At 40.5% G+C, this 27,630-nt stretch overlaps 1 protein-coding gene across 4 annotated transcripts in view; it reads left to right on the plus strand.

The window, feature by feature from the left end:
- The first annotated feature begins 2,560 nt into the window (after positions 1-2,560).
- Positions 2,561-27,630, plus strand: part of Ets1 (ETS proto-oncogene 1, transcription factor) — a 124,314-nt gene continuing 99,244 nt past the window's right edge. The window contains exons 1-2 of one of the 4 annotated variants that reach the window (XM_013078832.3): positions 2,561-2,686; positions 14,995-15,077. In XM_013078832.3, the coding sequence (XP_012934286.2) occupies positions 15,009-15,077 (69 nt within the window). In that variant the 5' untranslated portion in view covers positions 2,561-2,686; positions 14,995-15,008. Of the gene's footprint in view, positions 2,687-14,980; positions 15,078-26,440; positions 26,504-27,630 lie in introns of those variants that run through there. The other 3 variants (XM_004862604.4, XM_087214302.1, XM_087214301.1) reach the window with 3 other exon arrangements.

Raw genomic sequence — 27,630 nt, forward strand, 5'->3', positions numbered from 1 at the left:
CCTGTTTAAGTTTCTGTTTTCAATCCTTTGGCTATGTGTCTAGGAAAGGAATTTCTGGATCATATGGTAGTTTTATGCTTAACTGCCTTAAGGAACCACCAAATTGCTTCTCACAGTGCTTGCACCATTTTACATTCTCACTGGCGGTGCACTAGAGTTCAGTTTCTCCACATCCTTGCCATAATTTTCTGTTTTTTGGGTAATAGGAATCCTAATATATGTGAAGTATTATCTCATTCTGGTTTTGATTTACATTTTCCTAATGATTAGTGATGTTGATCATCTTTTCATGTGCTTGTTAGCATTTCTATATTTTTGAAGAAATGTCTACTCAAGTTCTTTCTCAGTTTTTCATTGGGTTAGTTGTTGAGTTATAGTTCTTTATATTTTTTGAATATTAATTCCTTGTCAGATATGTGATTTGCAAGTATCTCCTTTCTTTTTTTTTTTCCATTAAGTTTATTGGTACAATTTAGGTATACAATACAGATACATTCATCATTGAGATCTTGTACCTTTACATGATGTATCTTGGTTCTTATTTTTTTCCCCATTCCCCTGCCCTCCCTTCACCCCCTCTTGCAAATATTTCCTTTCATTCTGTCAGCTTCTTTTTCATTTTCTTGATAGTGCCCTTTGATGTTCAAAATTTCATTCTTTTGCTTGTGGATATGCACCTAACGCTATATTTCTGAAGATACTTTTTATAACAAAGCTTACTGTTTTTCCTGGGCATTCTCTAGGCAATTTGTGGCAGCAGAGGGTTATTTTGCATCATTTTGATTCTTAGTTTATTCTCTTCCACAACACAATACACAGTAGAGGATGGAGCTAAATTCCTAAGGGTTACTGACCATATGAACTCATTGTAGATAACTCTAGTTCCTGCAACCCTCAATAATCACACTGTATATCTTCAGAAGGGAAAAAGGTACAGTTTTTGTCTCTCTGTCTTCCTTTCAATTCTCTTGCAAACATAGTGGATACAATTGTGATTACTTGTGATTAATTGACCACACACTATTTAGAAGGGGCAGGCTGCTGGAATTAGCTGGGCTGTGGGAGACAGGCAGAAGGTTCCTTAGCTCTACAGACATCTCTCACAACATGTATTGCATTCTATGGATATTGTTGATTTATATACTTCTGTCTTCCAACAATACTGTGAAATTGTTAGATCTCTCATGCCTAGAACAGCACCTGGAACATACATTAATAAATTAAATTGAACCAATAGCATTCCTCCTTCATTTCTTCCAAGCCATGTTAGTGTGCAAAGCCAAAACCTCAGCAATGAAACGTTGTTTTAATTATAGGGTCATATAGCCATAAACAATGAAGGATAATGACAATTGCTCCAAATGGCATGCAGTAGATTTTTATGGAATTTCAAAGTTAAGCATCTGTGTCTTCATTAAAAAGGAAATGGACCCAACCATGACAAACTTTATCTTTCACCTGTTGCTCAAAATAAATTGAATCTGAGAATAAATATCTTAAACTAAGTAAATACTGACTTTTCAAAAAATTTTTCATAATAAAATCACTCATAGAAATGAGATCACATCGTAATATTCTCACCATTGTTCTGAAAATGCAGGCAAATAAAAGATGTTGTGTACCTAGGATAAATGCAAGACTTTCACATTGTTTATATTTATTCCAAATGAGACATATACGAATATTTCTGCCCTTTTATTCCCACACCATGGATCATGAATCAGGGCAATGAACACTCAACTATTTTGGAGATCACTCAAATCAGACTTACGTGAAGAGGGCATTTAGCTTTACCTCTTAGAAATCCTAAGTCCCTGTTTGGTCGGCTCTCTTCTATAGTCATGCACCGTGTAACCATCTTTTGATCCAAGATGGACCACATATAGCAGGGTGGTCCCATAAAATTGTATCAGTCATAGCCACCTTAGTTTGCATATGTGGACATTTTGTGTTGCACAAGGGGGGCACTACAGAAGGTTGAATTTCAAGCAATTTATTCCACATGACTGATTCACAACTGTAATTATTTTCTGTTCCTTAGGAAATACGGTGTTTTAGATCAGGATAATAGAAACAAGAAGTCTGAGCAACTGAGAGGGTGGCAGACACCCTGCTGGCTGACAGGCTCCTGAACTGATTTTGCAGCAGCCTTTCCCTCCTGTCCCTCCGGAGCCCTGGCCTGGGCTAACAGGGATCCGTGGAGAGAGCCAAGCAAGGTGGGCCATGAATATTCACATATTCAGCAGAGAGGAAACCACTGTATCAGCAAGTGATAAGACAGTGTTATCCCACAAGGCTAGCTCCCTTTTGCTCATCTCCCTACTCATTTCTCCTCAGGGCTGAATTATATCTAGTTGAAGCATAATTTGACAGATAAAAAATAAGGTGTGATTTGGTGTGGCCACAGCCAGATACCCTCTTCTTTCCCTCTAGACCACAGCCTCTATCTTAATGATCTCCGACTGGGTGCCGTGCCAGGGGCTGGCTGAAGACCGCCCTTTTTCCAGCTTTCCCGGGCTTGACCACACCCCTCACTTAAGGAGGCAGCGCTATTAGAAACATTATGGTCTTCGCATCCTCTTCAGCTGCACAGCGGAGCACTCCCGCAGGTAGTTGGAAAAGAGAGCACAGACCTGGAGCCGAGCTTCCTGGGTAACTGTTCTTCACTCCCTCTCTCTGGCAAAGTGTGAGTTTCTGCTTCAAACTTTTTATTCCATTTTCCTTTTCCTTTCCATTCTGTGAAATTAAAAGATAGAATAGTGGAAACTTTCAGGATACAACCAGGTCTCTCTTCCTTCCTTTTACATTCATCCATTCAACTGCTTCATACTGTTTTTCAAACATGCTGCCTAACTTTGTTAGGATAGTCAGACATCCAGACTATCTCACTCCTTTTCAAAAGCGAAGTCATGTGCGTTTTAGATACTCTGGGACGCCTTGTCACAGACTGAATTTTCCTTGCAGATTGGAACACTCCCAAAGAAATAAAACTGTAGTTCAACACAACATAGAGGTTTCTTTCTTTTTTTCTCTTTCAGTCCTGGTGGGTCTAGTCTTTTCCTTTTTTTCTTTCTTTTTAGCATCTTAATGAATTGCTTTTATAGACAGGAAATTGCCACAGGTTTCAATCTCACGAGGGAAGATAGCCTGTTGGGTGTTTTTTGCTATCTTGCAACTTCCACTTCTGCAAGGGTTTGCCAATCCTTTGGATGGTAGTTGCACTGTAGAGTATGCAGGTGGGCTGGAGGAATGTCTCCCAGTCAAGGTCATGGAGGGAGTGGGGGGCATCTTTCCTGCACTGGAAGGCTGGGGTCCAGGGAACCTGCTCTGGAGAGGCAGGAGACTTGAATGGCTATTCCTTTCCATTCCCCGGTTGTATCTGGCAATCCCACTCTGTGTGTGGTTTCTCATCTACTATTAAAGATGTTTCTATTGCTGCCTTTCCAAGTTGCATTTTCTGTGGGTAAACTGTGCAGTAGATCCTAGGTTACTGAAATCAAGGCATTTGATTGCAGGCTTTGCTCATTCTCTGTTGCTCTCGCTCTTACATCTCAAGGTCACTTTTTTCTTCCTGCTTCATACCACTGCCATTCAACTGAAAAAACATCTTTGTTAAACGGCGGGAAATACAGATCCTAAAATGGTAACTCTGACAACTCCATTTGATTTTTAAAATTACTGACATTTAACTGGTCCATCAGCTGTGGTTCTGGATTGCTGCACCTCCTCTTGTTTTTTTAATTAGAGAAGCTCTATTGCTTCAGTAGGCTTGGATTATGCAGGGAGGGCTGCTAGGGGCACTCTTCCTGTTAGATTCTTACTTACCTGGTGTTCCTGAATGGAGCTGAATGGAGTTAATGAGTTAATGTCTGTAAAGTGCTTTGAAGATGAAAAGGGCTTTTCATGTGTTTGGGTGTTGTTGTTATTAATATTAATATTTGAAGAAGCATGCTGCTTCTCATTGTAAATCAACAACTTCCATCCTTGCCAACTTGGTAGAGAAATAACAAACAGTGCAGGCAGGCATGGGGCCTCTTCCATCCTGGTTCCTGCTGCTGAGGATGTAGGAAGTGGAGTCTGATTAGGAGGAGGCATCTTTGCCTCACAGGCTCCTTACACCCAGGTGCTAGTTGCAAGAGGTATGAGAAGTCCTAGAGCATAGGCTGGGGAAGCTGGGGACAGAGGTGTAATCCTCAGACACCTGGCATCCTGTGGTCTTGGAGATCTGAGAACTTTGCTTGTGCCAGGTGTTGATGGAGTTGGAAGGTGAGTAGGATCAGCACTGGAGCCAATGAGGAGAGTGACTGTGCTCTTAGACTCTGTGCTTTGTGGCTGATAGCAAATGATCGAAGGTGGCTGTGCCCTGTTTTCTTCATCTCTCAAATGTGAATGATTATTTATACTCCACCTGTTTCCCAAAGATGAGAAGCTAGAAGTAAAAAGCATAGAGCTTTGAAAAATAAAATTGCCCATAGGTCCAGGACAATCTGCAGTAGACAGTGAGCAGGTACCTAGGGGAGAGAGAGGTAGAAAGGCAAACAAAGGCTCTGGAAAAAAGTAACTGGCATTTACCTTTATCTTTCTACACAGGGAGCTTCAGTAGCTTGTTGGATTTCTTGCCCTCTACTCAGGTTCTGTTGTGCCTCTTGGTTTTATTTTCTAGTGAACAGATTTTTTTTTTACCCACAACAACTATCATTTTCTATTTACTCACTCAAACTTCCCAATTATTCACTTCAAATAAAACAAAAGGGTTGAATACATCCCAGAAATGGGATAAACTTTCTCTCTACCCACCCACTTTTCCTTCCTCCCTTCCTTTCTCCTTCCTTCTTTTCTTTTTTCCTATCTCTCTTCCCTCCTTTCTTCCACTCTTTCCCCATTTTTCACTTTCTTCTTTATAAAAATTACAAAACATTTAGTATTTGAATGAAATTACTGTGATATGGAGTAATTTAGTTGAATTTGAGGCAAATCTTTTGAGTTTCTTCAATCCTAGGGGAACTTATATATAAAAACATAATTCATTTTTGCCTCCTTATCTCTTTTATCTCTGCTCTAGAGAGATAACAATGAGCACTGAAAATGTAGTGTTACAGGATTCAGTCTTTTAACCTAGCTGATATTCTAGTGACCAAGCACAGGTGGTGCCTCAGTGACTTTGAAGGAACAGTCTGGACAGCCCTTATAAGGTAGAGAGTAAAGCAGCAAACTTCAGTGTGAGTGTCAGCAAAACAGTTTTAAAATGGGGAGAAATAAAATTGTCAAGATATACAGAAAAACCTCAAGATTTTAATCTTTTTAAAAGTCTTTCATTTAAAAATAACTCCAGATGCATAAAGGTTCCCAAACTCTGTATGAAGAGTTTCCAAAAGGTTTGGATCATTTTAAACTGTGAAAAATATAATGCATAGCAGTCTTCTAAATCATCTTTTACTGCCTCTAGTGATCTGGAATCCAAATGATTCCTGTGGGTGGGCAGAATCCCCACTGCCAGTTTCTTGATATAAGGAGCTAAAGAATTAAAACCCCAGCTTCTCTGGAAAGATAGAAGCCTTGTCAGATGTGGTCATCATCTGGTGTGTGGCTTGAGAAGCCCAGTAGGGTCCTGAGCTGTACAAGTTTCCCTGGCCAGGTTTGCATCACACAAGTTTGCTCTCAAACTTCAGCTAGGTCTTGGCACAGGTGTCCTCTTTTGTGTTTCCTGGAGGGCTTTGCCTTGTAAACATCCACCTTGTGCAAAGTACTCATCAATGTAATCAAGTCCAATGCTGTCTCACTCTAGCCAAGAAGTCCTTTGACCTGCACACTGGTGTCACATGGCAGGCATCCTGCAGAGCTCCTGCCTTTGATGACTTTTTAATATGAGCCCCCAGTGATTCATATGCACATCATTGTTTGGGTGGCACTACTTTAAAGGATCAGGGAGGACAAAATAAAAAGAGAAAACCAACCCAAGGAGAAACCCTTGCAACATTTTCCCTTTATGCATTTCATTGCTTTACTTATACAGTATTTGCAGCTAGTTGCTACAATATTACTCCACAAAAGATTGACATTTGTATACAAAAGATGTTAGTTTAACTCAAGAAGCTGCAATAGTTCCTCATTTGTGCCATGCAGTCTTTCAGTGAGTTTGCTCTGAGCTGTAAGAAAAATGCTTACTTCTTGATTTTATGCATAACAATGGTGCAAACCAAATACCATTCAGTAGAAATTGTGGCTCTTTTCTCCTGCAAAATTCTTGGCTAATGCTACTCCACCTATGATTATGAAAGGGAATCTTCTTTTGATGATTTAAATGCAAATTCTTGGAAAAAGAAATGAGGATTTATTTAGGCCATTGGTACTTTACCTTTAATTCTTGAATAAATGACTTCTGCTATCATGGGCAGTAAAAATAATTAATAAAAACCACTATTACTTCTCACTAGTAAATATTTGTTATGTAATTGCCAGGACCTATGGATAAAATAGCAAAACTAACAATTATTGTTATTTATTGGCCATTTTACCATCTGTAAGGCACTCTGCTGCATATTTTTTTTTAATTGTAGAATCCTCCTCAATTATTCTAAAAGTGTCGATACTGTAGTCTTCACTTTATATATAGTTGAGGAAACTAAGACCCTGGTTTTAAGAAATGTGGCCACAACCATAAACTCAGGAAGGAGTACCTCCTTCATCCATGGTCTGTGAGCCCACAGCTCTTGCTAAACATGGAACCTCTCTGGACTCAGTTCATTTAAATAAAAAATGAACTGATTTGGTGAATTTTTTTCCAACTCTAAAATTCATTGAATTTGTAAAACCCTCTTTAGAGAAGAATGCCAGCAAGCTGTTTAGCATTATACTGAGAAATTGGAACCTTACAATTTGGGCAATAAAACAAATGAAACTCCACCATGAAAATCACAATCAGCTATAGTCCAAGAAATTGCTTGGCAGATTTGAGAGAGTTAAGTCAGCTGGTGTCTTTTAGTTTGATTTTGTAAGGGCATTATTAAAATGATCCAGTCTCTTTTAATTGTTCTAGCAATCTTCCTCTCTATTTATGGTGTCTCTCAGTTTTGCTGAGAGCCCTACAAACATGAACCAAATCTACATTCTAGAGCAAATTTGTAGTGGTCCATGAGCTATGGGGTGAAAATAAATTGTTTAAAATTCTAGGCCCTCGGGGATTTCTTTTACAGTAACCATTGAGTAAGAGTTGACATTTCCAGTCTTGTAGGCTTTCTTTGGGTTTAACTTGGCCAGGAATCTGTTCTGCCCTGACCTGTACTACATCCAGTATTGGGAAACAAAGAGTACTTAACATCATTCTGCCAACTCATTCTGTTTTGTTTTCAGGTTCTTCCTAAAAAAAAATAGTAATTGTCTTATTCAGTTATTTATGGTACCTAACATGTTCATGGTATTAGAGAATATCTGAAGGCCATCTATGAGCATTTGTTGAATTTCATGGCTAAACTCAGGATTGAGGAATAGCATTTATATATAAGCTATATCACTTTTATTGTGAAATAGTTTATTGAATGTTGCCTGTGATCTTCCAGAGGATGTTCTCATATGAAGACTGACTAGAAATCATGGATTGTTAGTTTTTGACAAATTTCAGAGACAAAGTTTGATATTGTCCCAATTAAATTCCAAGACATAATAGAATTGGCTGATTTTAATGTATTCCCTGGATGCTTATGAGAAACAGTACCTCTGCCTGTTGTTAATTATGCATTCCAGCAGTGTGACGGTGAGGGAACATCTTCCACTGAGGAAGAAATGTAAAAAATAATCTATGAAGCACTTCTTATTTCCTACCTGCTATGGTATACCAAAGTAAAACCACCTTTCATCTCTTTTTCAGGAGACACTAGTGACCTCCTCCATCAGGAAGCCCAAAAGAATATTCTCTTGTAGTATTATAATGACATAAGTCCATTTTAGTAAAACTAAGAAAGATTAGTTGAGCCATGTCCACCTACAATTATCTAGTTAGGAGATTTTTTTCTTTTTAGAAATAGAAGATGGATATAAATAATTTTCATTTTAGAGACTGTTTGGGGAATAACTACCAGTGAAGGTAGGGAGAATCAAGGCAGATGCTAATTGTTCTGTGAGTTCCTGCTCTTTGAAAGCTTAGGCAAAGAGTAGGTGACTTGGTTTAAGACACAAAAGCCAATAGCACATAATTCCAAGCATCATCTTTATCAGTGCTGCCTACTTAAAGTAAGAAGGAATGTTTACTACTGTGATGCTGAAATACTTAGTCAAGAAGATGAGATTTTTGACAGACTTAAGAGTAAAACAGAGAAACCATCTTCAATCCTAAGTGTTTTTCTTTTCTGTGCACTGTAATGACAAAATTTCCCAGGGGAGTGAGGAATGTTCAGTTATTTAAATGTGAGCTCTCTGAAATTTGAGTTATAGACAATTAGACTTGGTAGCTTTTATTATAAGGACTAATCAGAGGCGATACCTACCAAAATGACTTGAGAAATACAAATTAACTCTGCAGAGGAATTAGAAATGAGAATAGACAAAATCATCAATCTAATGGATGAATTACTTTAGCAAAGAGTATGATCTTGCTTCTAAGTAACATTTCAGAAGCCTGACCTCAGGGTTGCATTGGACCCACTTCATGATGGGTAATGACTTTTTGTTGTTCTTCTGAACATATCTTCATCCTCCTGCATATGCTCAGGCTCTGATGCTTAGCTATTCCACCTACTAATTCTACTTCAAATACATGCACTTTACTTCATTTAGTCAACAAGTGTGTGTCACATGTCTACTCACACCATTGGAGAAGGCACTGTTCCTACTCTCAAATAGCCCTTGATTAGTGAGCAGAGATAGACCTCTCCCAACACAGGAAGTGTTATGACTTTGTCTCATTGTTGAGAGTCAATCCCAGGAGGAGCATCGAGTATATTCAGGTACCTGCCCAGGAACCCCAGGGCAAGCTTTCTGAAAGAGGTGATATTGTTTATCCTTAAAAACTCATTTATATGGTATGATTGGCCCTCTGTACAATCAAATGTAGATCAAAAATATTTCAAAAGATATCATATCTGTACTGAACATGAACAGACTTTTGTTTGTCACTATTCCCTAAACATGCTGCATAGCAACTGTTTACATTGCATTAGGTATTGTGAGTACTGCAGAGATGATTTATAATATATGGGAACATCTGCATGGGTGATATGTATGGGTGTCATTTTATATAAGGGATGTGAATATCCATGGATTTTTGTATCCTGAGGTGGTGTTTATAGAGCCACCCTCAAGGATATCACGGGATGATTGGACTCAGAAAGAAGAAATTCAAACCCTACTCCTTGCAGATGAAAGATATTTTGTGAATGACATGGTGTTGGTTTTAGTTTGGATAAGGTGCTGTAGTTCTGAGCAAGTTTCTTTAAATGGCTAGTGCTTTTGGAAACCAAACTCTTCCTTCTTGCATTCCAAGCCAAAAGGATATCCTTCTTACTTAAATTGAATGGAATCCTACATTGCTGACATTCAGAGAAATGCTAATTATAAATCTGCTAACATTTTGCATGGCTTACATGAGGAAAAAGTGGACAAAACTGACATGTTTTGCTCCTGCTTCACTGAGCTTTTGTATTCGCTGGTCTTATATTAAATATACAATAATAAGAGACTCAAGACAAGATTTCCCCATAATTCCTGGCTTGTAAACTAATAGCTCAGGTCTAGAGGTCAAGTTCAAGTTCAAAACATAACTCTTTTGTCAGCAGCAATATGTTTCTGCCTTATGTATTATGAATACAATTTGTTGATATGTATTAAAAGATAGAATATTCATATTCTTTTCCCCAAGAGTACTACTTTAGGGTTCTAATGAGAATGTAAAATATTTTAGGAATTTCTTATAATGACAAGGAATTGGTGGCAAATTAAATATATTATAACAAGAGCCTCATTAAGAAAAGTACAGTGTATACATACTATAGAATGTTTGATAATCTTAAACCTCAGGATATAGAGCTATATTTATTGATCCAAAAAATGCCCAGTGCATTCATTCAAATATCAATGAAAAAAAAATTATAAAAGAGCATGTAGAGAAAATCATGGAGGTAAAATTATGTATGTGTATAGACACATTAAAATACTGAGAAGAATGTTGGACAAAATATTAGTATAATTATCTCTGGAGAGTGGGATTTAAGGTAATTTTAGTGTGTATCTGAGACTTTGCTGTACTTTTTAATTTTCTCAATATATGTGTATTATTTTGGCATAAACAATTACTTCAGAAAGAAAAAAAATATAGTTTACTGGGTTATATATCTAAAGTCATACATTGCAGCAGATAACCCAAAATGAAAAAACTCTATAACTCATGTCACAATTACCTAGAAATACAGCCAAGTGAGTCAGAGTTAATGTGAACTGGATCCAACTTTGATTAAGGCCTCGTGTCTTTGGGATGTCCTGCTCTTCTGCTGCCGTGGCCCAAACAGCCCTTTCCCTCCTTAAAACTTGTCTTCATTTTTGTACATCCCTCAACCTGCTTTGGTGAGACATGGGTAAAAGCAAGTGTCAGCCTGTGGATCCTGGCTGGTTACAGGATGGGAAAGTGGAGAAGTGGTCACAAGCTTTGTGAACAGTACAATTCTTTCTACTGTCAAAGTGGAAATTAGTGCTATTGGAATTTGGGGGACATGAGATGCACACACAAACCAAACTGTGCTTTCTGTCTTCTCCATTGATCGCTGACTTTTGTCCCTCAAATCTAGGACAATGAAAGTAAACAAGCCAATCTCAGCCAGGCCAATTAACAGTATGGCCTTAGTTTTCCTAATCTGTGGAAAGGGGACATACATGAGTTAACAGCTATGTACAAATTTTCTAATTTAGGCTCTGATAGTCAGCAATCATTTGTGTGCCAACCATCTGCCAACCTTGGCATACTGGGATACTCGTACAGAAAAGGACTAAAATCCTGATCTGGGGGAGACAATAAGCAATGACAGATCCAATTGGAGAGAGGGATGTGAGGAAATGCTGTGGGAAAATGCTTCTCAGGTAAGGTGACATCAAGTGGCCATGTGAATGGGAGGAAGCAGGTTTCACTGAGAAAGGGACCATGAAATAGACTCCCTATTTCTAGGATCTTTACCAGACTTGTAATCTATGCAGTGTCTCTGGTTTGAGAAATAAATGCATTCACCTCTGATCTGCCTTTGGGAGTCTCATGAATTCATTCATTCATTCACTGATTTAAAAACTGTGAGCTTTTGTTATGCCTAAGGGTCTCTCTTAAGTGCTACAGATGTGAAAGTGGAAAAGGCATGGTGCCTACTTTCCAGGAGCTCAGAATCTAGTGGGAGATAAATAGAAACAGACATTGGTGGAACAGTATGATAGGCACAGATAATGTGCAGGAAAACACAGAAAAGGAGCAGCTGGCTGTGGTGGAGGTGAAGTATGGTTCAAGAAGGGCTCCAGGCAGTGAGACTTTCCTAAAGGATCCTAAACCTCCAGGAGGAGGGGCTCACAAGACCTGGGGAGCAGGAGGGAAGGACGGAGGTGCCTTTCTAGAAGACTTGGAACATGAGATAGGCATGGAAGTGAAAATTGGCACCTTGTCCTCATGAGAACAACAGAGAGCTGTACATTTAGTTCCGAGGTGCTGTGGGGCACAATGAGTGTAGGGCTGGATTGGTGGAGGGTGTGTGGATGGGTCAGTGGGTGGATGAGCTTGGCAGTCTTGCCTGGGATCCACGTACTTTGCCGCTTGGGTGGTGCTGCTTTCATTCATGAAAAATGAACACAGCTCTTCACAGCCCTCTGTTACCAAGTTTTCAAATCATTTCTACACCCAGACAGGTCTCATGGCTGCTTCTTAGCTGGGGAGTAGATCTTAAAATCACACAGTTGTTTTCCATTTAGGCAATAAACATGTGCAGTGCCAAGAAAACACTGGTCCAGCTGATGGTCAATCAGTTGTCGTGTAGGAGGGAATTCTTTTTGGCCAAAAAGCCAGGGAAGTGGGACAAAACCCCCACACAAAAATCTTCGAACACTCCTTTTGAGTCTTCTGAAAGGGTTTAGATCTCCAGCAGCTGTTTTGTGTCACAGTCTACAAGTGGAAAAAGGGTGGGTTCTTTTTTTCTTTCTCCAAGAAATAATAAAGAAGCAATCCATTTCTGTCCCAGGGTTATTTCCTGAGATGAGAGCTCTTGAGAGCTCTGGCAACTCCCTCTTTTCAGTTTCCTCCCTGGGCAAAGGGCTTTTCCCCAAGGAAAGTGTCATTCATATAGCAGAGAATATGGTCCAGCACAGAATGCACCAGATGTTGGGCCAGAGGTTTCCTCCTTCACTCTGTCAATTGATTGGAAGAGAAAAAGTATTTCCACTGAGCCTTTATCCAAGCATGTGGCTATAAGGGGGAGTGTTGTCTGGCTGCAGACAGAAACTCTTGGTGTCTTTGAGCTGGGTTCCAGGATGTTGCTGCCAATTCCAAAAGTCCTTTCTTTCACAAATATGTAAGTAAAATAGACATTCAGAAGGGGAAAGGTCCTTTGCTGCTTGTGGGAGTCCCAGCAAGATTCATAGGGCCATGTGGTCACACCTCCCTCTGTGCAGTCTTCCACAAATTCTTATCCCCAGGGCCCAGCAGAACTGACTGCTTCTTTTTTTTCCATGTTGTTGGCAAACTACTCATCGAATTATGTTATAGTTATTTGTTTTGTTTTGTTTTTTTGGTAGCGGGGATCGAACTCAGGTCCTTGCGCTTGTGCAGCAGGCAGCGAAACCACTGAGCTAAATCCCCAGACCTTGTTATAGTTATTTGTGAGTGTGTCTTTTCTACTGCCCGGAGGCAGAGACTCTGTCTTTCTCAGCTTCATTTTCCAGAGTCTGGTAGAATGTAAGGACCCATGAGGTCAGGAGTCTTTGTTTACTCAAGGACACAAAACAGTGCCTGGCTCACAGTAAACACATAGCAAGTCCTTGTTGAAAGAGAAAAACAAATTCCCAGCAAAGGAAGCCTACTTCAGGATTGTCGAAGGGATAACCGAATTCTGTGAGGACTCAGCAGCTGTTTCATGCTTTTTGGGAGGGAATCAGGAGGTTGAACTGCTTTTGTAGCTCCTCCCATACCCAGTCATTCCCAACAGGTATAAGTGTCCTGTGGGACCCTGGACAACTGGTCAACTTTTCCTTAAGGAATCTGATCATGATTAAGCCATTATCAGTATGGTAGAGTCAGTGTTGTAAGTCTCATCCATGAGTAGGTCACAATGTTGACGTGGAGATACATGGTTTGATGTTGATTCATTAGGACCTTGAAATTCAATTTTATGATTAAAAATAAGTAATGTTTGGTTGGGCCCATCAAGATCATCTTCACAATTTAGAGTTGAGACAGGTTTCTGCTGACCTGTGTTACATGTATCTTAGTCCCTGTTCAGTGCTCAGCTCACAGTCTGAAGCATGGTACGCATCTGTCCACTGTTTTTAGAAAGAAGCACTGAAGAGGCAACTGCTGAGGACTAGCACCTTCCTCCTTCGGCCTCACCTCTGGTGAGCTCTTCCTCGGGTCACTTGCTGCAGTGGAGCAGTGGAGCTCAATTCCCTGAAAAACTAGAGAGTGAAATCTTGATTAACATAGCCAAGCTACCCAGAATCCTTAGATAATTAATTTATTTTTAAATTAATATTATTTGGATTACATTCTATCTTTGGGAGAAAACAAGATAATGTAATTTTAAAACAATTCTAGGATAAGTTAAGATTTAAGAAAGTTTTTAATTTACATCTCTGAACCATGTTATATTAGTGACTCAACCATTGAAGTTCTTGGAATAATTTTCTATTGCAGAATATGTTTAACTCTTATTTAAATACATGCCATAGGCTGGGGATTTAGCTCAGTGGTTTCGCCGCCTGCTGCACAAGCTCAAGGACCCAAGTTCGATCCCCAGTACCAAAAAAATATAAATACATACCATATGAAAGTAGACAAGTGATTGTCTGTCATGAGGTATCAAGACGGTGAACCATCACTGCAAACTGAACATAAAATCTTAGTACCCTACTTTTCTAGAAATGTATTGATTGCTTTAAATCTCCACAAGAATAAAGAGAAAGGACAAATACAAACTGAAAGGCAATGAAGTTGAAATGTCACTTCCTAACAATAGGAATTTGGCCTCTGAATGATGTGGTGCCTAGGAATTTAATCTTCTAAATTATTCAGGAAAGACATATTTTTAGTATGTAGTTTTGAATATATGAAAGGTTGTGAACTAATGCACTTTAGAAAGCATTTAAGTAGACAGAAATCTTTGATATATAAAAAATTTTCTTGATGACTAGGAGCTAGCTGGAAAATCTCTCTAGCCAGAACATTGCTCAAGCACTCTAGTTATTGAGATTTTCAATGCAGATAATAACTCTCAGCAAGAATTATTTAATAGCCTTTCTCCTGTTTTCAAGATGAACCCTGTTCTGTTTCTTGCAAGACTTCTAGATGCTTGCACCTTGAGGTGGTGGTTGATATGCTTTCATTCTTTCTTCCAATCTTTTATTTGTTTCTTTATCAATTAATTGATGGTATAACTTTGTATTGAATTCCTGCTATGTTCCAGGCCTGGTAGGGGAAGTGGAGCAGGTGATACATAGATGGAGATTTAATTTAAAAACACAGAAGATGAGGTCCCTGTTCAGGAATCCTATTAAAAGTGGTTTTCGTAGACCCTCTCACTGAGCACTGTGTGCAGCATGCAGACACAATATATTGTCCACGCTGCCTTGCAGTCGGGGGGCTGACTTTGTCTAGGGTCTGCTGTACCCTGTGTGCCTAGGTCTGTCACCTGTATTTCTGAATTTCAGTTTCCTTCTCTGCTTCACACTCCTAGGGAAGCTACTATTTTAAGATCCTCATGCTCCTTGGAGTCTTGTCTACACACCCACGTGCATCCAGTGGCTCAGCCAACGCTTTCTCCTGCACAGGTGCTGAGAGCAGAATGAACTACTTTGTGGATTCAGCCATGAGCAGCCCTGGCCCTTACCCAGCGTCTCGTCCTGCAGTGGCGGTGAGTGGTGGGTCCTTCCCTTCCCCTTCTTACCCACTCAGCCTTCTACACTCCCTTTCCCTGGCTTCCAGCTTCCTGACTTCTGCTTAGAGAAGCCAATGACCTGAACACCAACTTGGTCTTAGCTTTGAATCTTTTGTAGGAGATCAATTGTGAGATTATCTCTGTTTTATCAGCATACAAAGTAGCAATCCAAGTCTCATGGCTTTGTTGAATTTTTTTTAAAAAAATGTGTATGAGTTTCAGAAAATGTGACTCAAACATGATTCACAGACAAAGCCAGTTGATATCTATTGCTCCATTCATTTGGTGAGGATTTTTCCCATAGGAATGTATCTTGTGCCTTCTGATATTACAATTTAACTTACCTTGGGATTCAGGCACAAAAGCAAAACAATGTAAGTTTTCTAATCAGAGAATTTGGAAGTAGAAATAAAAAGACAATAAACTTATGGGGAAATATAATGAAATCTTAGATTAAGAAAGGTAAAATGAAGGTTAGGACTCTGTATTTTTGCTTATAGAGAAGAAGATCCTTGACCATTCTATATGCTGTTTACTAAAATGGTTAGGAAAATCCTTTAAAAATGTACTATATGGAAGGTCCTGAAATGCTGTCGCTGATCAGTTCCAGTTATAAAATGAAGTTTAAATGTTAACAGATACGTTGCTAATTATTCTTTCTAAATTCTGTAGGTTTTTATACAGAAATAGTTATCATTAAATTTGTTTTTCTTTTTATTGACTCTGGAATTGGATGGACGAGTTTATTCTTAACACTTCCCAGTACATTCATGCATCTAAGTAGATATCAATTAATATGAGCTCTTTTCTGACTTTGGCCTTCGACTGTGTCCTACCAGAGGTTCTGTGTAATTTTTATCTATAACTGTGCACTATAATTGGATATTACAAGATCTGAATTTTTGTGGAGTACTGAAAAATCAATTGCTCAAAAGCTATTGTATATTCAAGGTGAAATACGTAGTGTAAGGATGGTTAACACGTCTGTCTTTGCTGGCTGTTCTGAAACAGACACTATTTTTTAAAATGGCTTCTGTTTTCATGGAAACACCAACTTGATTCCAAAAAATTAGAATCAGAAAAAGATTTAGACCATAATTACATCAGAAATATGTTTTTAAAAATCCACATACACAAACCCAGGTAAGCAGTCACTGAGGTTTGCCTAGTAGAAATTGTCAAGGGACTTGCAGTTGAAAGCCATGTGAAGGGCTGCAGAAATATCCTCCTGCTTTTCAGGGAAAGGTTATCATCTAAGGTCTACACAAATTATAGTTCATTTTTTTAAAAGATGATATTGTAGAGGATTGTTAAAATAAAGATGGTGTAATAGGAGGACCAATGTGTCACTGGATTGGAAATGACCATTTAAAACTGGCCTATGTTAATTCTATCAGTACTATAATCAAGCAAGATGAATATCTTCTCTAAGTGAAGAATGCCTTATGAATACATACTTTTTAAAGACACTTAAATTAAAAAATCTAATATAACCATTTGGGTTGTAAGTATAATATGATATTAGCCTAGAGAGGGTATCTGGAACTTATAGATGTTTTCTTTCTTTTTTTTTTTTTAATTGCATGTTTTCAACTAAAGAGCCCTACTTCCAAATGAATACTACCTCTCTCTCTCTCTCTCTCTCTCTCTCTCTATATATATATATATACATATATATATATGGTACCGGGGATCAAACTCAGAACCTTGTGCTTGTGAGGCCAGTGTAGGAACCACTGAGCTAAATCCCCAGCCCCTACAGTAAATATTTTTAATGTATTTTGAATAGTTTCACTGGTTTCAAAACAAAGACCCCCACCCACATAGTTATATCTGGAAAAATATTATCAACATGTGAGATCCTTTTCACCACAAATTTCAAAGCTGCTTGAGTTGCACAAGAGAGCTGCTAAGATATCGTTCCAGCACCATCACTCATAACCTCGCTGGAGCTCAGTTTTTCCATCATGGAACTAGTCAGACCACCCTTCAGAACCATATGGCAAACGAACAAGTCCTTAACTTCTCTGCTTTAAGAAAACAGAACAAATCAATAACATTTATCAGCACAAGTTCAAGTTCAATAAAGCAGCTCTAATAGATAACTTACGATCTTAAGCTGGACTATAAGAAACAGTCAAAGCATCTATAAATTATCTTCAAAGTATAACCATGGCAAGTTGGCACTAGCAATTCTAGTGAGCAAACCTCACAATCTGCATCTCAGTTTAAGATTTGGCAGAAGAATGAGCAGAGTTTTATAAACTTTTAAAGACAAGGCAGTCGACGTTCCAGGTATCCAGTGTCTTTTTAGGGCCATGGGAGCCTCAGGGTTCAGAGCTCAGCACACTGGGCTCAGTCCAATAATCCAAGTTCCCCTGGCTGGTGCTATAGTCCGATTCAGTTAGACAGAGCCATCAAAGCTAAAAATTCAGTCCAGGCATGGCGTGCTTGAGGGAGAAAGGAAAACCCTGAGAGCCAGTGGGATTTTTAATAGGGGGTGATTTTTGCGCACTCGGGATTATTTGGTGATGGCTGAGATCTATCTGGCTGTCCAAATTTGGGAACCACTACAGACCTCATCTGTAGAGACCAGGGATATAACTATACTTCCCACAATATGTAGCTTCCTAAGACAAAGAATTATCCAGCCTCTGACAAGACTGTGCTGAGCTTAAGAAACCTTGGCCCAGAGTAGCACTGAGCACCAGCTTCACTTTTGATGGCAGGATGCTCCTCATAATCTCCCTGACTGCTCTAGGCAGGTCTTGGTCCTTTAAGTTATTATTTTAGAAAGGAAAATCTAAAAAAAGAAAAAAGTGAGAATGTGTTCCTCTTTTGAGGGACTGCTTTCATTGATCAAGAAGCACTCTTCTAAGATAAAATAGGACTATTTTCTAATCCTGAAAGATTGCCAAGCCTCAAATTGCTAATTTATAATTAGAGATATCATTCGCATTGTAAGGCCCTTTGCTGTACCAGAAGAGTGCTTGAAATATTTAAGGCCACAATTAAAATCAATGCCACCCTCGGGTAACAGCCATTTTACCCAGAACTCACATTTTCTGCTCGGGGTGTTTGTCAAAGGCAGGACACATGTTTTCCGGATGGTAAGGTCAGCCCCTCAGGAGACTGTAATGAATGAAATGATGTCACAGCCAGCGCGGTAGAGAAACAAGCCTTTTGGGAGTGGGCTGGCCTTTATGTGGATGTGGGGCCATTTCCAGGTACTTACATGGGCTGTGTGTCAGGGGGCCTTCATCTAGGGGAGGAAGCGGCTCCTTCCTGTTGTGGTCCCAGCCTGCCAGCAGGCCCTGAGCCCTGGAAGTCCCTGCAGTGTGGGTGCATTAGTTGTCTCCTGTGTCATCCTTTTTATCTTTCCATTGTGCTGGCCCAACAGAGGGAGGGCTCCATGAGACCCTAGGCTGTTCGTAGTTTCAACTAAACTTTCCCCGGGCCTTGGTGAGCTCACTGGCACAGAGAATGTGTGGAGGAAGTCTTAGAAGACTATTAGCGCCTATGCCAGGTGAACATTAGGAAGCACCTTGAGCTATTTAGAGGACAGAGAATGTTAGTGCTACTCACCTCTACTCGCAGCTTTGGGCTTGGGTGATAGAGCTATAAACCCCAGGCAACAGTGGCTTCTAGGATTTTAGACTATGTGCAGAGAACTGGTGCCCCAGAGGTCAAATGGATACTCCAAAATGGCAGAGTTTCGTAGGATAATTCTCTGGGTTTAGGGCATATCTCTGCAAGCTTGGGTAACATGTTGAAAACCAGCCACTTTTTTCACTGTCTCTCAACCGAGCATGCTTCTCTCATGAATATGGTGCCTATATTTTCCAGATGAAAGTTGGGGCTCAGATACTGTCCAAGGAAAGACTTACTGACTTGTGATTTTATTATGTGAATTGCCTCAAAGTTGTATATATAGGCTCACATTTGTTAGACAATGACTCTTGTACAGAATAAAATGACATGAGACCAGGGACACTTCAGACTTTTGTTCAGTGTAGGGATAAGGCGATGGAAATATGCCTGAGCATGTGCTGGATGTCAGCTTGGGAGGGAAGTGAAAGAGAATCACAGCCACCAGCTGGCCTGACTATTGGCTCCATCCTTCCTGGCACTGCAGTGGGACTCATGTCCTCTCAGGGCACCTGAATCTTGTGTTGGTGCTGACAAAGGGGAATAGCTGGCCATGAGGCTTAGCTAAGGGCGTTGGAAAATTAAGCTCGAAACTATGGCCTCAGACACAGGCTTCTTGTCTCAGAGGTTTTTGAGATTAACTGGATGTTGCCAATTTCTCCACAGTTTGGGCAGATCCTCTTTGTACATTTTCTTTCTCCCTTCCACAACTGATTGACTGACTGAGAAATGTATACACATAACTCCATTTCCATCTTCAGATACTCTGGAGAGGCAGAAGGGGGACCCACCTTACTCCTATCTGTTTTATACCAGACATTAGATAGAACCTTAGGTCTTGGGCCAGGTAGCTGGGTAATGTATTTATCTTAGTTTATTTTCTGCTGCTACTACAGAATAGCTGACTGGGTAATCTATAAAGAAATAAATTTATTTGGCTCCTGGTTCTGGAGGCTGCATCTGGTGAGGGTTTGCTTGCTACCTCATGACAGAAGGAGTTATGTGTCAAATGAGTGTGACCAAGGGCAAGAGAGAAAGGATAGAGGGGACCTGAATTTATCTTTTTGCCTAGGAACTCACACCTGAAATAATGATGTAATACTTTCAAAAGGGCAGAGTCCTCGGGGCCTAGTCACCTCTAGGTATCTGTTATATTAGTTAAATTTCAACATGAGTTTTGGAGAAGACACTCAGACTATATTAGTGTCCTGGACAATTATAGTGGAAAGTACTTTGGCTTTCAAATCAGAAAGACCTGGGCGACACTCTTTAGCTATGTAACCTTGAGGAAACTACTTAACCTCACTGAACCTCAGTGTTCCCATTTGTGCAACAGACAGAGCAAAACTGACCCCAAAAGGTCACTGTGATGACCATTAAGTGAGAAAATGCTTGTCCAGTGCCTCCATAAAGATGACTTCAGTTAATTCCCTTGTTCTTTTGTTCACCATGTCTAGTCTTATTCTGGACTTTTTGATTGTGTTAGAAGCATATGGTGGGAGGAAGAATGGACACGACTTTTACTTGTTGTCCACTCGTTGTCCATACTGGGGTTTTGCCAGAACAAGATGAAACTCCAGGGGTAAAGATGGAGATATTCTTGCTTCACCACTGCTTTGCATGATCAACAGCTCTCTTGTCACCAGATCAAAGTTTCCTTGTCATGTGCTGGTGGTTTACAGCCCCATTGTGTAAACATACCTGGCTGTCTTATCTTGAGTAATTGTGGTTTAATTGGGCCTCCTTGGGAGCAGGTTCCTTCTCACCCTTGGCTCTGGCTGTTGGCAGATCTTCATCCCAAATCCCCAGGCTTTAGGATTGGAGTCTTTGCAGGGCTTGCAGCACAATTGCTGTGCTGTCCCTGTGCTTTCTTTGCAGACTGTGCCTGCATCTGTGAAGCTCAGTGCAGATGTCGATCCCTTCTCTGTGGGAATCCTAGAGGGCGATGAGTAAGGTATTTAGGATTAGAAGAGTGGGAACACACAAAAAGAAATTGCAAATCCAAATATAAGCCAGAAAAGAATTCTTTTATTCTTGTTACTTGGGATGATGATGGTTTTACACCTAAAGCCATTGTTGAAACATAGTGTTAGGGAAGTTATTTATATTCCAAACTCTTAGTGGTAGTCACAGAAATTAAAGGAAAAAGAAAACACTAATAATTTATATTTTCTTCTAGCTATTAGGTTCAATCAGTATAAACTGGAGAATTTCAGAGTCAGGCTACAACTTGAAGCTCATGTCACAATATCAAAAAATTAAGGTCCTAAGAAGTTAAATGAATTGCCCAATTTACAAAGCTGGCAAGAGATGGGGCGTGGTCCAAATCTCCTGACTCTTGTTTTAGAATATTCCTATTTTAGTCTGTGTTGCTATAACAAAATACTTGAGACTGGGTAACTTATAAAGAACAGAGAATTGTAGCTCACAGTTCTGGGAGGTTGGAAGGTCAAGATCAAGGAGTGGGTAGATTCTGGGTCTGGTGAGGGCCGAGTCTGTCCTTTGTTGCTATATCCCCCAGAAGGAATGAACATTGTGTCCTCACATGGGAGAAGGGACCGAAGAGACTAGACTCACTCCCGCAAGATGTTTCATAAGCAGCCTAATCCTATCTGTGATGTTCTGCCCTCGTGGCTTACTCACTTCCTAGAGGCCCCACCTTTGGATACTATTACATTGGTGATTGAGTTTCCACATAGGAATTTTGGGAGAAAATATTCAGACAGTAGCAACTCCTTATTACCCAATCCATCTGATTCATTTTTTTTTAAAGATACTTGGTGCTACACGAGAACTTCTAGACAATTTTCATGCATCCATATACCTTGTTTATGAAAATTTGGTCTTCCTTGAGTTAGAAAAACATCAAAACTCCATCTTGTAGAGAAAATCACAATACTGAACAGTCTTTTAGCCTTGCAAGTTCTCCCACCCACATCCCATCACAAGGTTTGGAGCCACCTTTACTGGCCCTCTCTGTACCATAGAACACCTCCAGTTGCCATCATGAGTGTCACTGTGGGTCCGGAGGCTTCATGCTGAGTGGGAAGAAACTTGATATCTGCAGAACTCCAAGCTGACAAGTAAGGCAACTTCACCCAAGTTCTCTTAGCCAGAGAACGCCAGTGCAGAGTGCAGGGCTGTAGCCCAGACTCGGGCCCTTTCCTTACTCCACTCTGAGGCCCTGAGCTGGGTCTCAGCTGTAGTCAGCTGTGAGTAGAGACTGTTATGCCCTTAGGCTGCTCTGCAGAGTTTCAGTGCTGTTGTTGGACTCAGCATCACCACCTTGGTGCACTAACCAGCTGGTCTTTATGGAAGCCAAGCACAGTTTTGCAGTGGGAGTACAGTTAGAGATGCCCTTCTCCACAGCCCTCTCCGGGCTTCAGATTTTTCTGAAAAAACCTGCAGTGTGTCACGCCTGCCCTTTCACCAAGGTCCAAGCCTATCACTCTTATTGTTTCCAAAAGAATTTCCTGGCCTTGAGTCTAAAATTAAATTGCCCTTTGAGAATTTCCTATTTTGTCCGTTCCTGAATCTCTTGGCTGCTGTTGCACTCACCTTCCCTCCTCTCTGATGTACAGTTGGAGAGCTGAGGAGCTCTGCTTTCCTCCTTCTCTCTGTCCCCCACAAAGCAGGACCAGGGGCCCCTCTTGATCAGAAGTGCCTAAGAAGCACCTCTGTGCCCTGCTGCCCTTCTGAGACCAAACTTTTCATCATCAGCCAAGGAGATTTATCTGTAAAGTGTTCCTCAATAGTGCAAGGAGGTGCTGCCTGAGGCCTCTTCTGAGGACAGCAAGGAAGTCCCTATGCAATTGTTCAGCCCAGAGTCAAAGGTGACCATGTGGCAGGCAGCGGAAGGTTATAAAGTGGTCCATATTGCACATAGTCTTAAAGCCCCTTCTGTCTAAGAGCTCTTATAACTAAGGTTCCTCCTAAGCTCTTCACTTTTCCCTTCCACAGCGTGAGAAATATGATGACAAGACAGTGCTAAAGGATGGTTTTAGGGAAGAATGAAAACAATATAAAGGCATTCATACATTATAAGGGGATGTTGTGATGGTCTTCATTATGAAAACTCTGACAACCTCTGGCTGTAGAGGGTTCCACACCCTCATGTGGCTGTTAATCTGATGAAGGCTGTCCGTCACAAGGTCAGGAAGAAGAATGTGGGTACATCAGCAAAATGGAGCCTTGGAGTTGGCAAGGAACTTGCAGATTGTCAGGGCCAGCCTCCTCAGGAAGCAAAAGATTAGGGAGGTTAAGTGATAGGTCAGAGGTTATACAGCTCCTCGATGGTGGAGCAGGACTTGAATCCAAGCTTCCTGATTTATAGCCTTCTGTCTTTGTGCTAGAGTGCACATGAATGCCTATGACATTCCTAGAAAATAATACCAAGTTGTCCTTGTGCTTTGCATATCCCAGTGCCCACCCACCCAGTGAGGACTCAGCTTTACCTCTGGGTTTAAAATGTGTTTAGAAAATAGCAGCTTCTAGACGTGTTTATTGTGTTTTCCATATTGATGGTTTAAGGCTAAGCCCTAGGATTCTGTAGGCAACTACTAAGTGACAGGTGCAAAAGGTGAGGGAGGAGAGTGCTCACAGGCAAACACCTGCATGGTGAAAGCAGCTTGGCTGTAGCCAGAAACCCTCTGGAAGAATTGTCACCTCACTTGCAGATACCTGGACTTCATATGTTTGTGATTTGGTATCATAAAAGTATTCCCCTATTTCCTGTTTTCCAACTTTGTGGGACTTTGGTGGGGGGCAGAGAGAAAATAGCCTGAGCAAAAGGAATGACTTTGAGATACGGCAAAAGGAGATGGGGAAGGTGAAGAGGGGCCCTGAAGACATAGCTGCATGTAGTGGAGCAGGGAAGGTGGCTGGGAAGATACCAGCTCCAGGCCCTGAGGCATTAAGCAGTGGGGCTTGGGAGAGGATTCAAAGCAAGGACCCCACTGTGCATGAGGATGGATGAGGTCAGTTGAGGTGGTAGCTGGGAGAGCTGGCTACCCTTACAGCAGAGCAGGCACAAGAGTGTGTCCCTGTCCTTGTGGTTTCCAGACTTTCTAGGCATCCTCTGATTCATTTTCAGAATCAAGTAGGTAGAGCCTTTTGACTGTGGGCTGTATGCTCTCGTAGTTGCTTTTCAGAGGAAAGAGAGAACTGTGCTGCTCCCCAGGTGGTTCCGCATTGTGTGAATGGTGGAGCAGGGCAGAGATGTACTTTTCTGAGATGCCCAGGGACCCCATCAGTCCATGGCTGCTTGGCTACCACCCTTTCCTTAGTGGCCATTTGGAAACCACCCCTGGTGCTTAAAGCTCTGCTCTTAGCTTCCATAACTGTGCACATCTTGCTTTTCCTCTATTTCAGCTGGTGCATCATGGTATTGTTTGGTCCTCTCATTTCTCTTCCTAACTGTAGGAAGAGAAACTTTACAGACCCATTGTTGCTTCTCTTTACCTTTTATCTGGTGTGTTTCTTGATTCTGTCCTCTAATTTGATCCTTTATGCTGGGAGATCTATTTTATTCTTTCCTGTCCTTATATGATGCAGCACTTAGGGACCCCCTCCACACATACCAAATTGCTTTTCCATTTCTCTAAGCAGCTCCAAAAGTGATGTTGCTTTTCGTTCTTCTTATTTATGTCACTTTCAATCACCATTTTCACTATCACAGAAGCAAGCAATCTGTTACTTTAGATTTTTTTCTTTCCCTTCATCCCCTCTATCCAATCAGTCATAAGATGATCTTGATTCTTCTTTTAAAACTGTGTATTCCTTGTTTCCTTATCACTATCCACACATGACTCTGACCCAGCTCTTTCTTTATAACTGACTGAGATTAGAGGAGTGAGGCAGTCACATTGAGAAGGGGACCCCAAAACTAATGTAATATCTTTATTTTTAAAAATTCTTTTCTTGGCACATTTTAGGTATACAATACGTTTACATTTATCTTTGGGTGCTTGTACCTGTACATGATGTATCTTTGTTCTTATTTTTTTCCCCATTACCTGTGCGCCCTTCACTCCTTCCACCATTCCCTATTTACATAGATTTCGTTTCTATTTTTTTTTTTCTTTTCTCATAATTTTTCCTTTCCCTTCTTCCCTTTCCCCTTCCCCTCCCACCACCCCTACACCTTTGGACCTTTTCCTATTTCAAATTATCAATTATTCATTTTAATCATTTTAATCCTTATTTACACTTTCAGTTTCTCACACTAGAGAAACTATTTGGTATTTACACATGTGTGTCCTATTTATTTCACTTAAGAGTATGGCCTCAATAGGCATCCATTTAGCTATAAATGTCTCTAGTTTCTTGTTCTTTATGGCTGAGTAGTACTCCATTTTATAAAAAAACCCACATCTTTATCCAGTCTCCAGTTGATGGGCAACTGGGCTATTTCCAAGCTTTAGCTATTACAAACTGTGCCGCTATAAACATGAGTGCACATATATTGCTGTGGTATGATTCTTTTAATTCTTTTGGGAAGATCCCCAGCAGGGGAATAGCTGGGTCAAATGGAACCTCTAGTCCTAGTTCTTTGAGGTATCTCCATACTGATTTCCACAGTGGTTAATGCAATATCTTTAAAAATGAGAATTAATGCAAAAGTTATTATGGATAAGAATTTAAAAATTAGATAAAATTGGAGTCAGTAAACCTGATGTATCTTTTTGCTTCAGGCCTAATATGGTTTGGCAGAGCTCTGTTCTTGACCAACCTCTTTACCTTCTGTCCCTGCCCATCCTACTCAGTGAAATCAAATGGATCTTTCTAGAGCATATGATCCACCTTGTCACATACACAACCCCCAATGGCTTTCTCCCAAATTCTAATTCCTGTGTATTATCCATTGCTTGCCTTACCCTGTGCCTACTGGTCTAATTCTTCCTACTCGCCACCATTACAAGTGTCCTAGGTGCATAAGAGCCTGCCTTTCCCTTGTGCTAGCCCCTGGCAAACAACAGTCTTCATCATTTATGATGCCTACCTTTTCTTGTTCCACTTTACATAGTTGTGTATCTTCTTTGTCTGTTTTGGAGTGCTGAGGTTTGAGCCCAGGGCCTTGCACATACTAGACAAGCACTCTACCACTAAGCTATGTCCCCAGGCCTTGTGCATGTTCTTTTTTACCTTTAGGTATCTTATGATCTTCTTGTTCTTTTACTCTCTGGCCCTTTGCTGAATGTTCAAGGTCAAATCCTATTCAACCCTACAGTTCTCATCTTAATCTACTTCCTCCAAGAAACCTTCCCTGCTTCCCCTCCCCAACACATTGGTACTCAACCCTGGCCTACCCCTCATTGTAACTTCCTGTTTACTTGTCTGTGTTATCCTGAGAGTGTGGCTCCTTTCTTGCTCATGTTGTGTGGCTTAGGATCTATGTAACATAATATGGGCAGAGACAAGGCATACCATACATATTAGCTCCGTGAACACATGAGCATCATTCATCAAGTACCTATTATAGAACAATAACCATCATTTGTAAGCAAACTAATCTTGAGCTGCTCTTCTTGTTGTACAGGTAGAAGAAAAGACAATCTGAAGTTAAACAGACTGGAGATAAAATTCTACCTCCATTGTTTTATTGGCCATTTGGCCTTTGCAGCATTACTTCCCATCTAAAATCTCAGTTGGCTCATCTGCAAAACAGAGAGGAAACACTAGTCTTGCTGGATTATGGCAAAGACTGAATGCGACCATGTCAGTGTGAAGCTTGGCATGCCAGCTGGCGCCAACAGGTGTGATGTATGTTAGTTCCTTTCAAGGATCACCTGTGGGATTAATGCGTGAGAAACTGTCAGGCAGTTTTTAAAAACTATCACAGAGACTGGATGTGTTGGTTGCCTCTCACTAACTCATCTTCAGTTGCAGCCAGGAAAGAAAGGTGCCAACAAAGAGACTCGATGGGCAGGAACCTGCTTTGGGTGGTGCCCTATATAGCAGCAAGGTGGGGGCTGTGCATGGCAGATTTCTACTCTGCTGATACCCTGCTTATTTCTCTGCAACTGAGATGGTTTCATAATGAAGTGGAACTCTGGTGATGTGTTTCTTTTGAGTAAAAAAGTCGTTTTCATACTCTATGAAATAGCTATTAAGTCAGTTCATGAAATGTCTAATAACAGGCAGGTGTTGAGATAACAGAACCATGAAAAGCTTCTTAGGAGAGGAGCACCCATCAGCAAAGATGTGTGTGGTTTAGGGTAGATTTGGATATTATCATCTTCTCATTCTTTTCTCTTTTTCTTTCTTTTCTTTTTAAAAAAAATTTGGAGACAGGTTTCGCCAGTGTTCTCTGGCTCAACTGATGACAGTTAGAGAGAAATTATGCCCTAAAATACACAGTTTTATTTATAAAACCAAATGAACTGTTCCTTTTCACAAAGAGCCTCATTTGGAGACAAAGACCACCCCATGAAAAAGGCCAGCCATGTAAAATCAAGCTAATACTATGTGTAGTTAGAATTCAAAAGCTTTGAGTTAGGCTAAAATAAAACTACACCAACATCATCCAGGTCTGAAACGTCATTGTTTTATACCCCACTCGCTAACAGATCATTTTTGTCTTCCCTCTTGTTTCTGCACATTGTTCTAAGATCATTTTTTGTCAATGCCTCTTTGCATATTACCCCTTGCTATCAGTGGCTTCCCCGTAGTAGGGAAAATCCAAACATTTAATTCTGAATTCTAGTTCTTTTCAGTTATCTACCACCTTAGTAGGTCCTGTAACAAACTCTCCATCACTACCTACTTTTGAGGATTCTACTTATACTACCTGCTACCCTTTAGCAAAGATCCTGCTTATACCACCTGCCTCTATCTTACATGACCCCCTCACTTATACTATGTACTACCATCTTACCAGGGT

This window comes from Heterocephalus glaber, unplaced genomic scaffold, assembly GCF_053883595.1.
Source record: "Heterocephalus glaber isolate CG9 unplaced genomic scaffold, H.glaber_assembly_v1.0 deba00001446, whole genome shotgun sequence".
NCBI classification, from domain to species: domain Eukaryota; kingdom Metazoa; phylum Chordata; class Mammalia; order Rodentia; family Bathyergidae; genus Heterocephalus; species Heterocephalus glaber.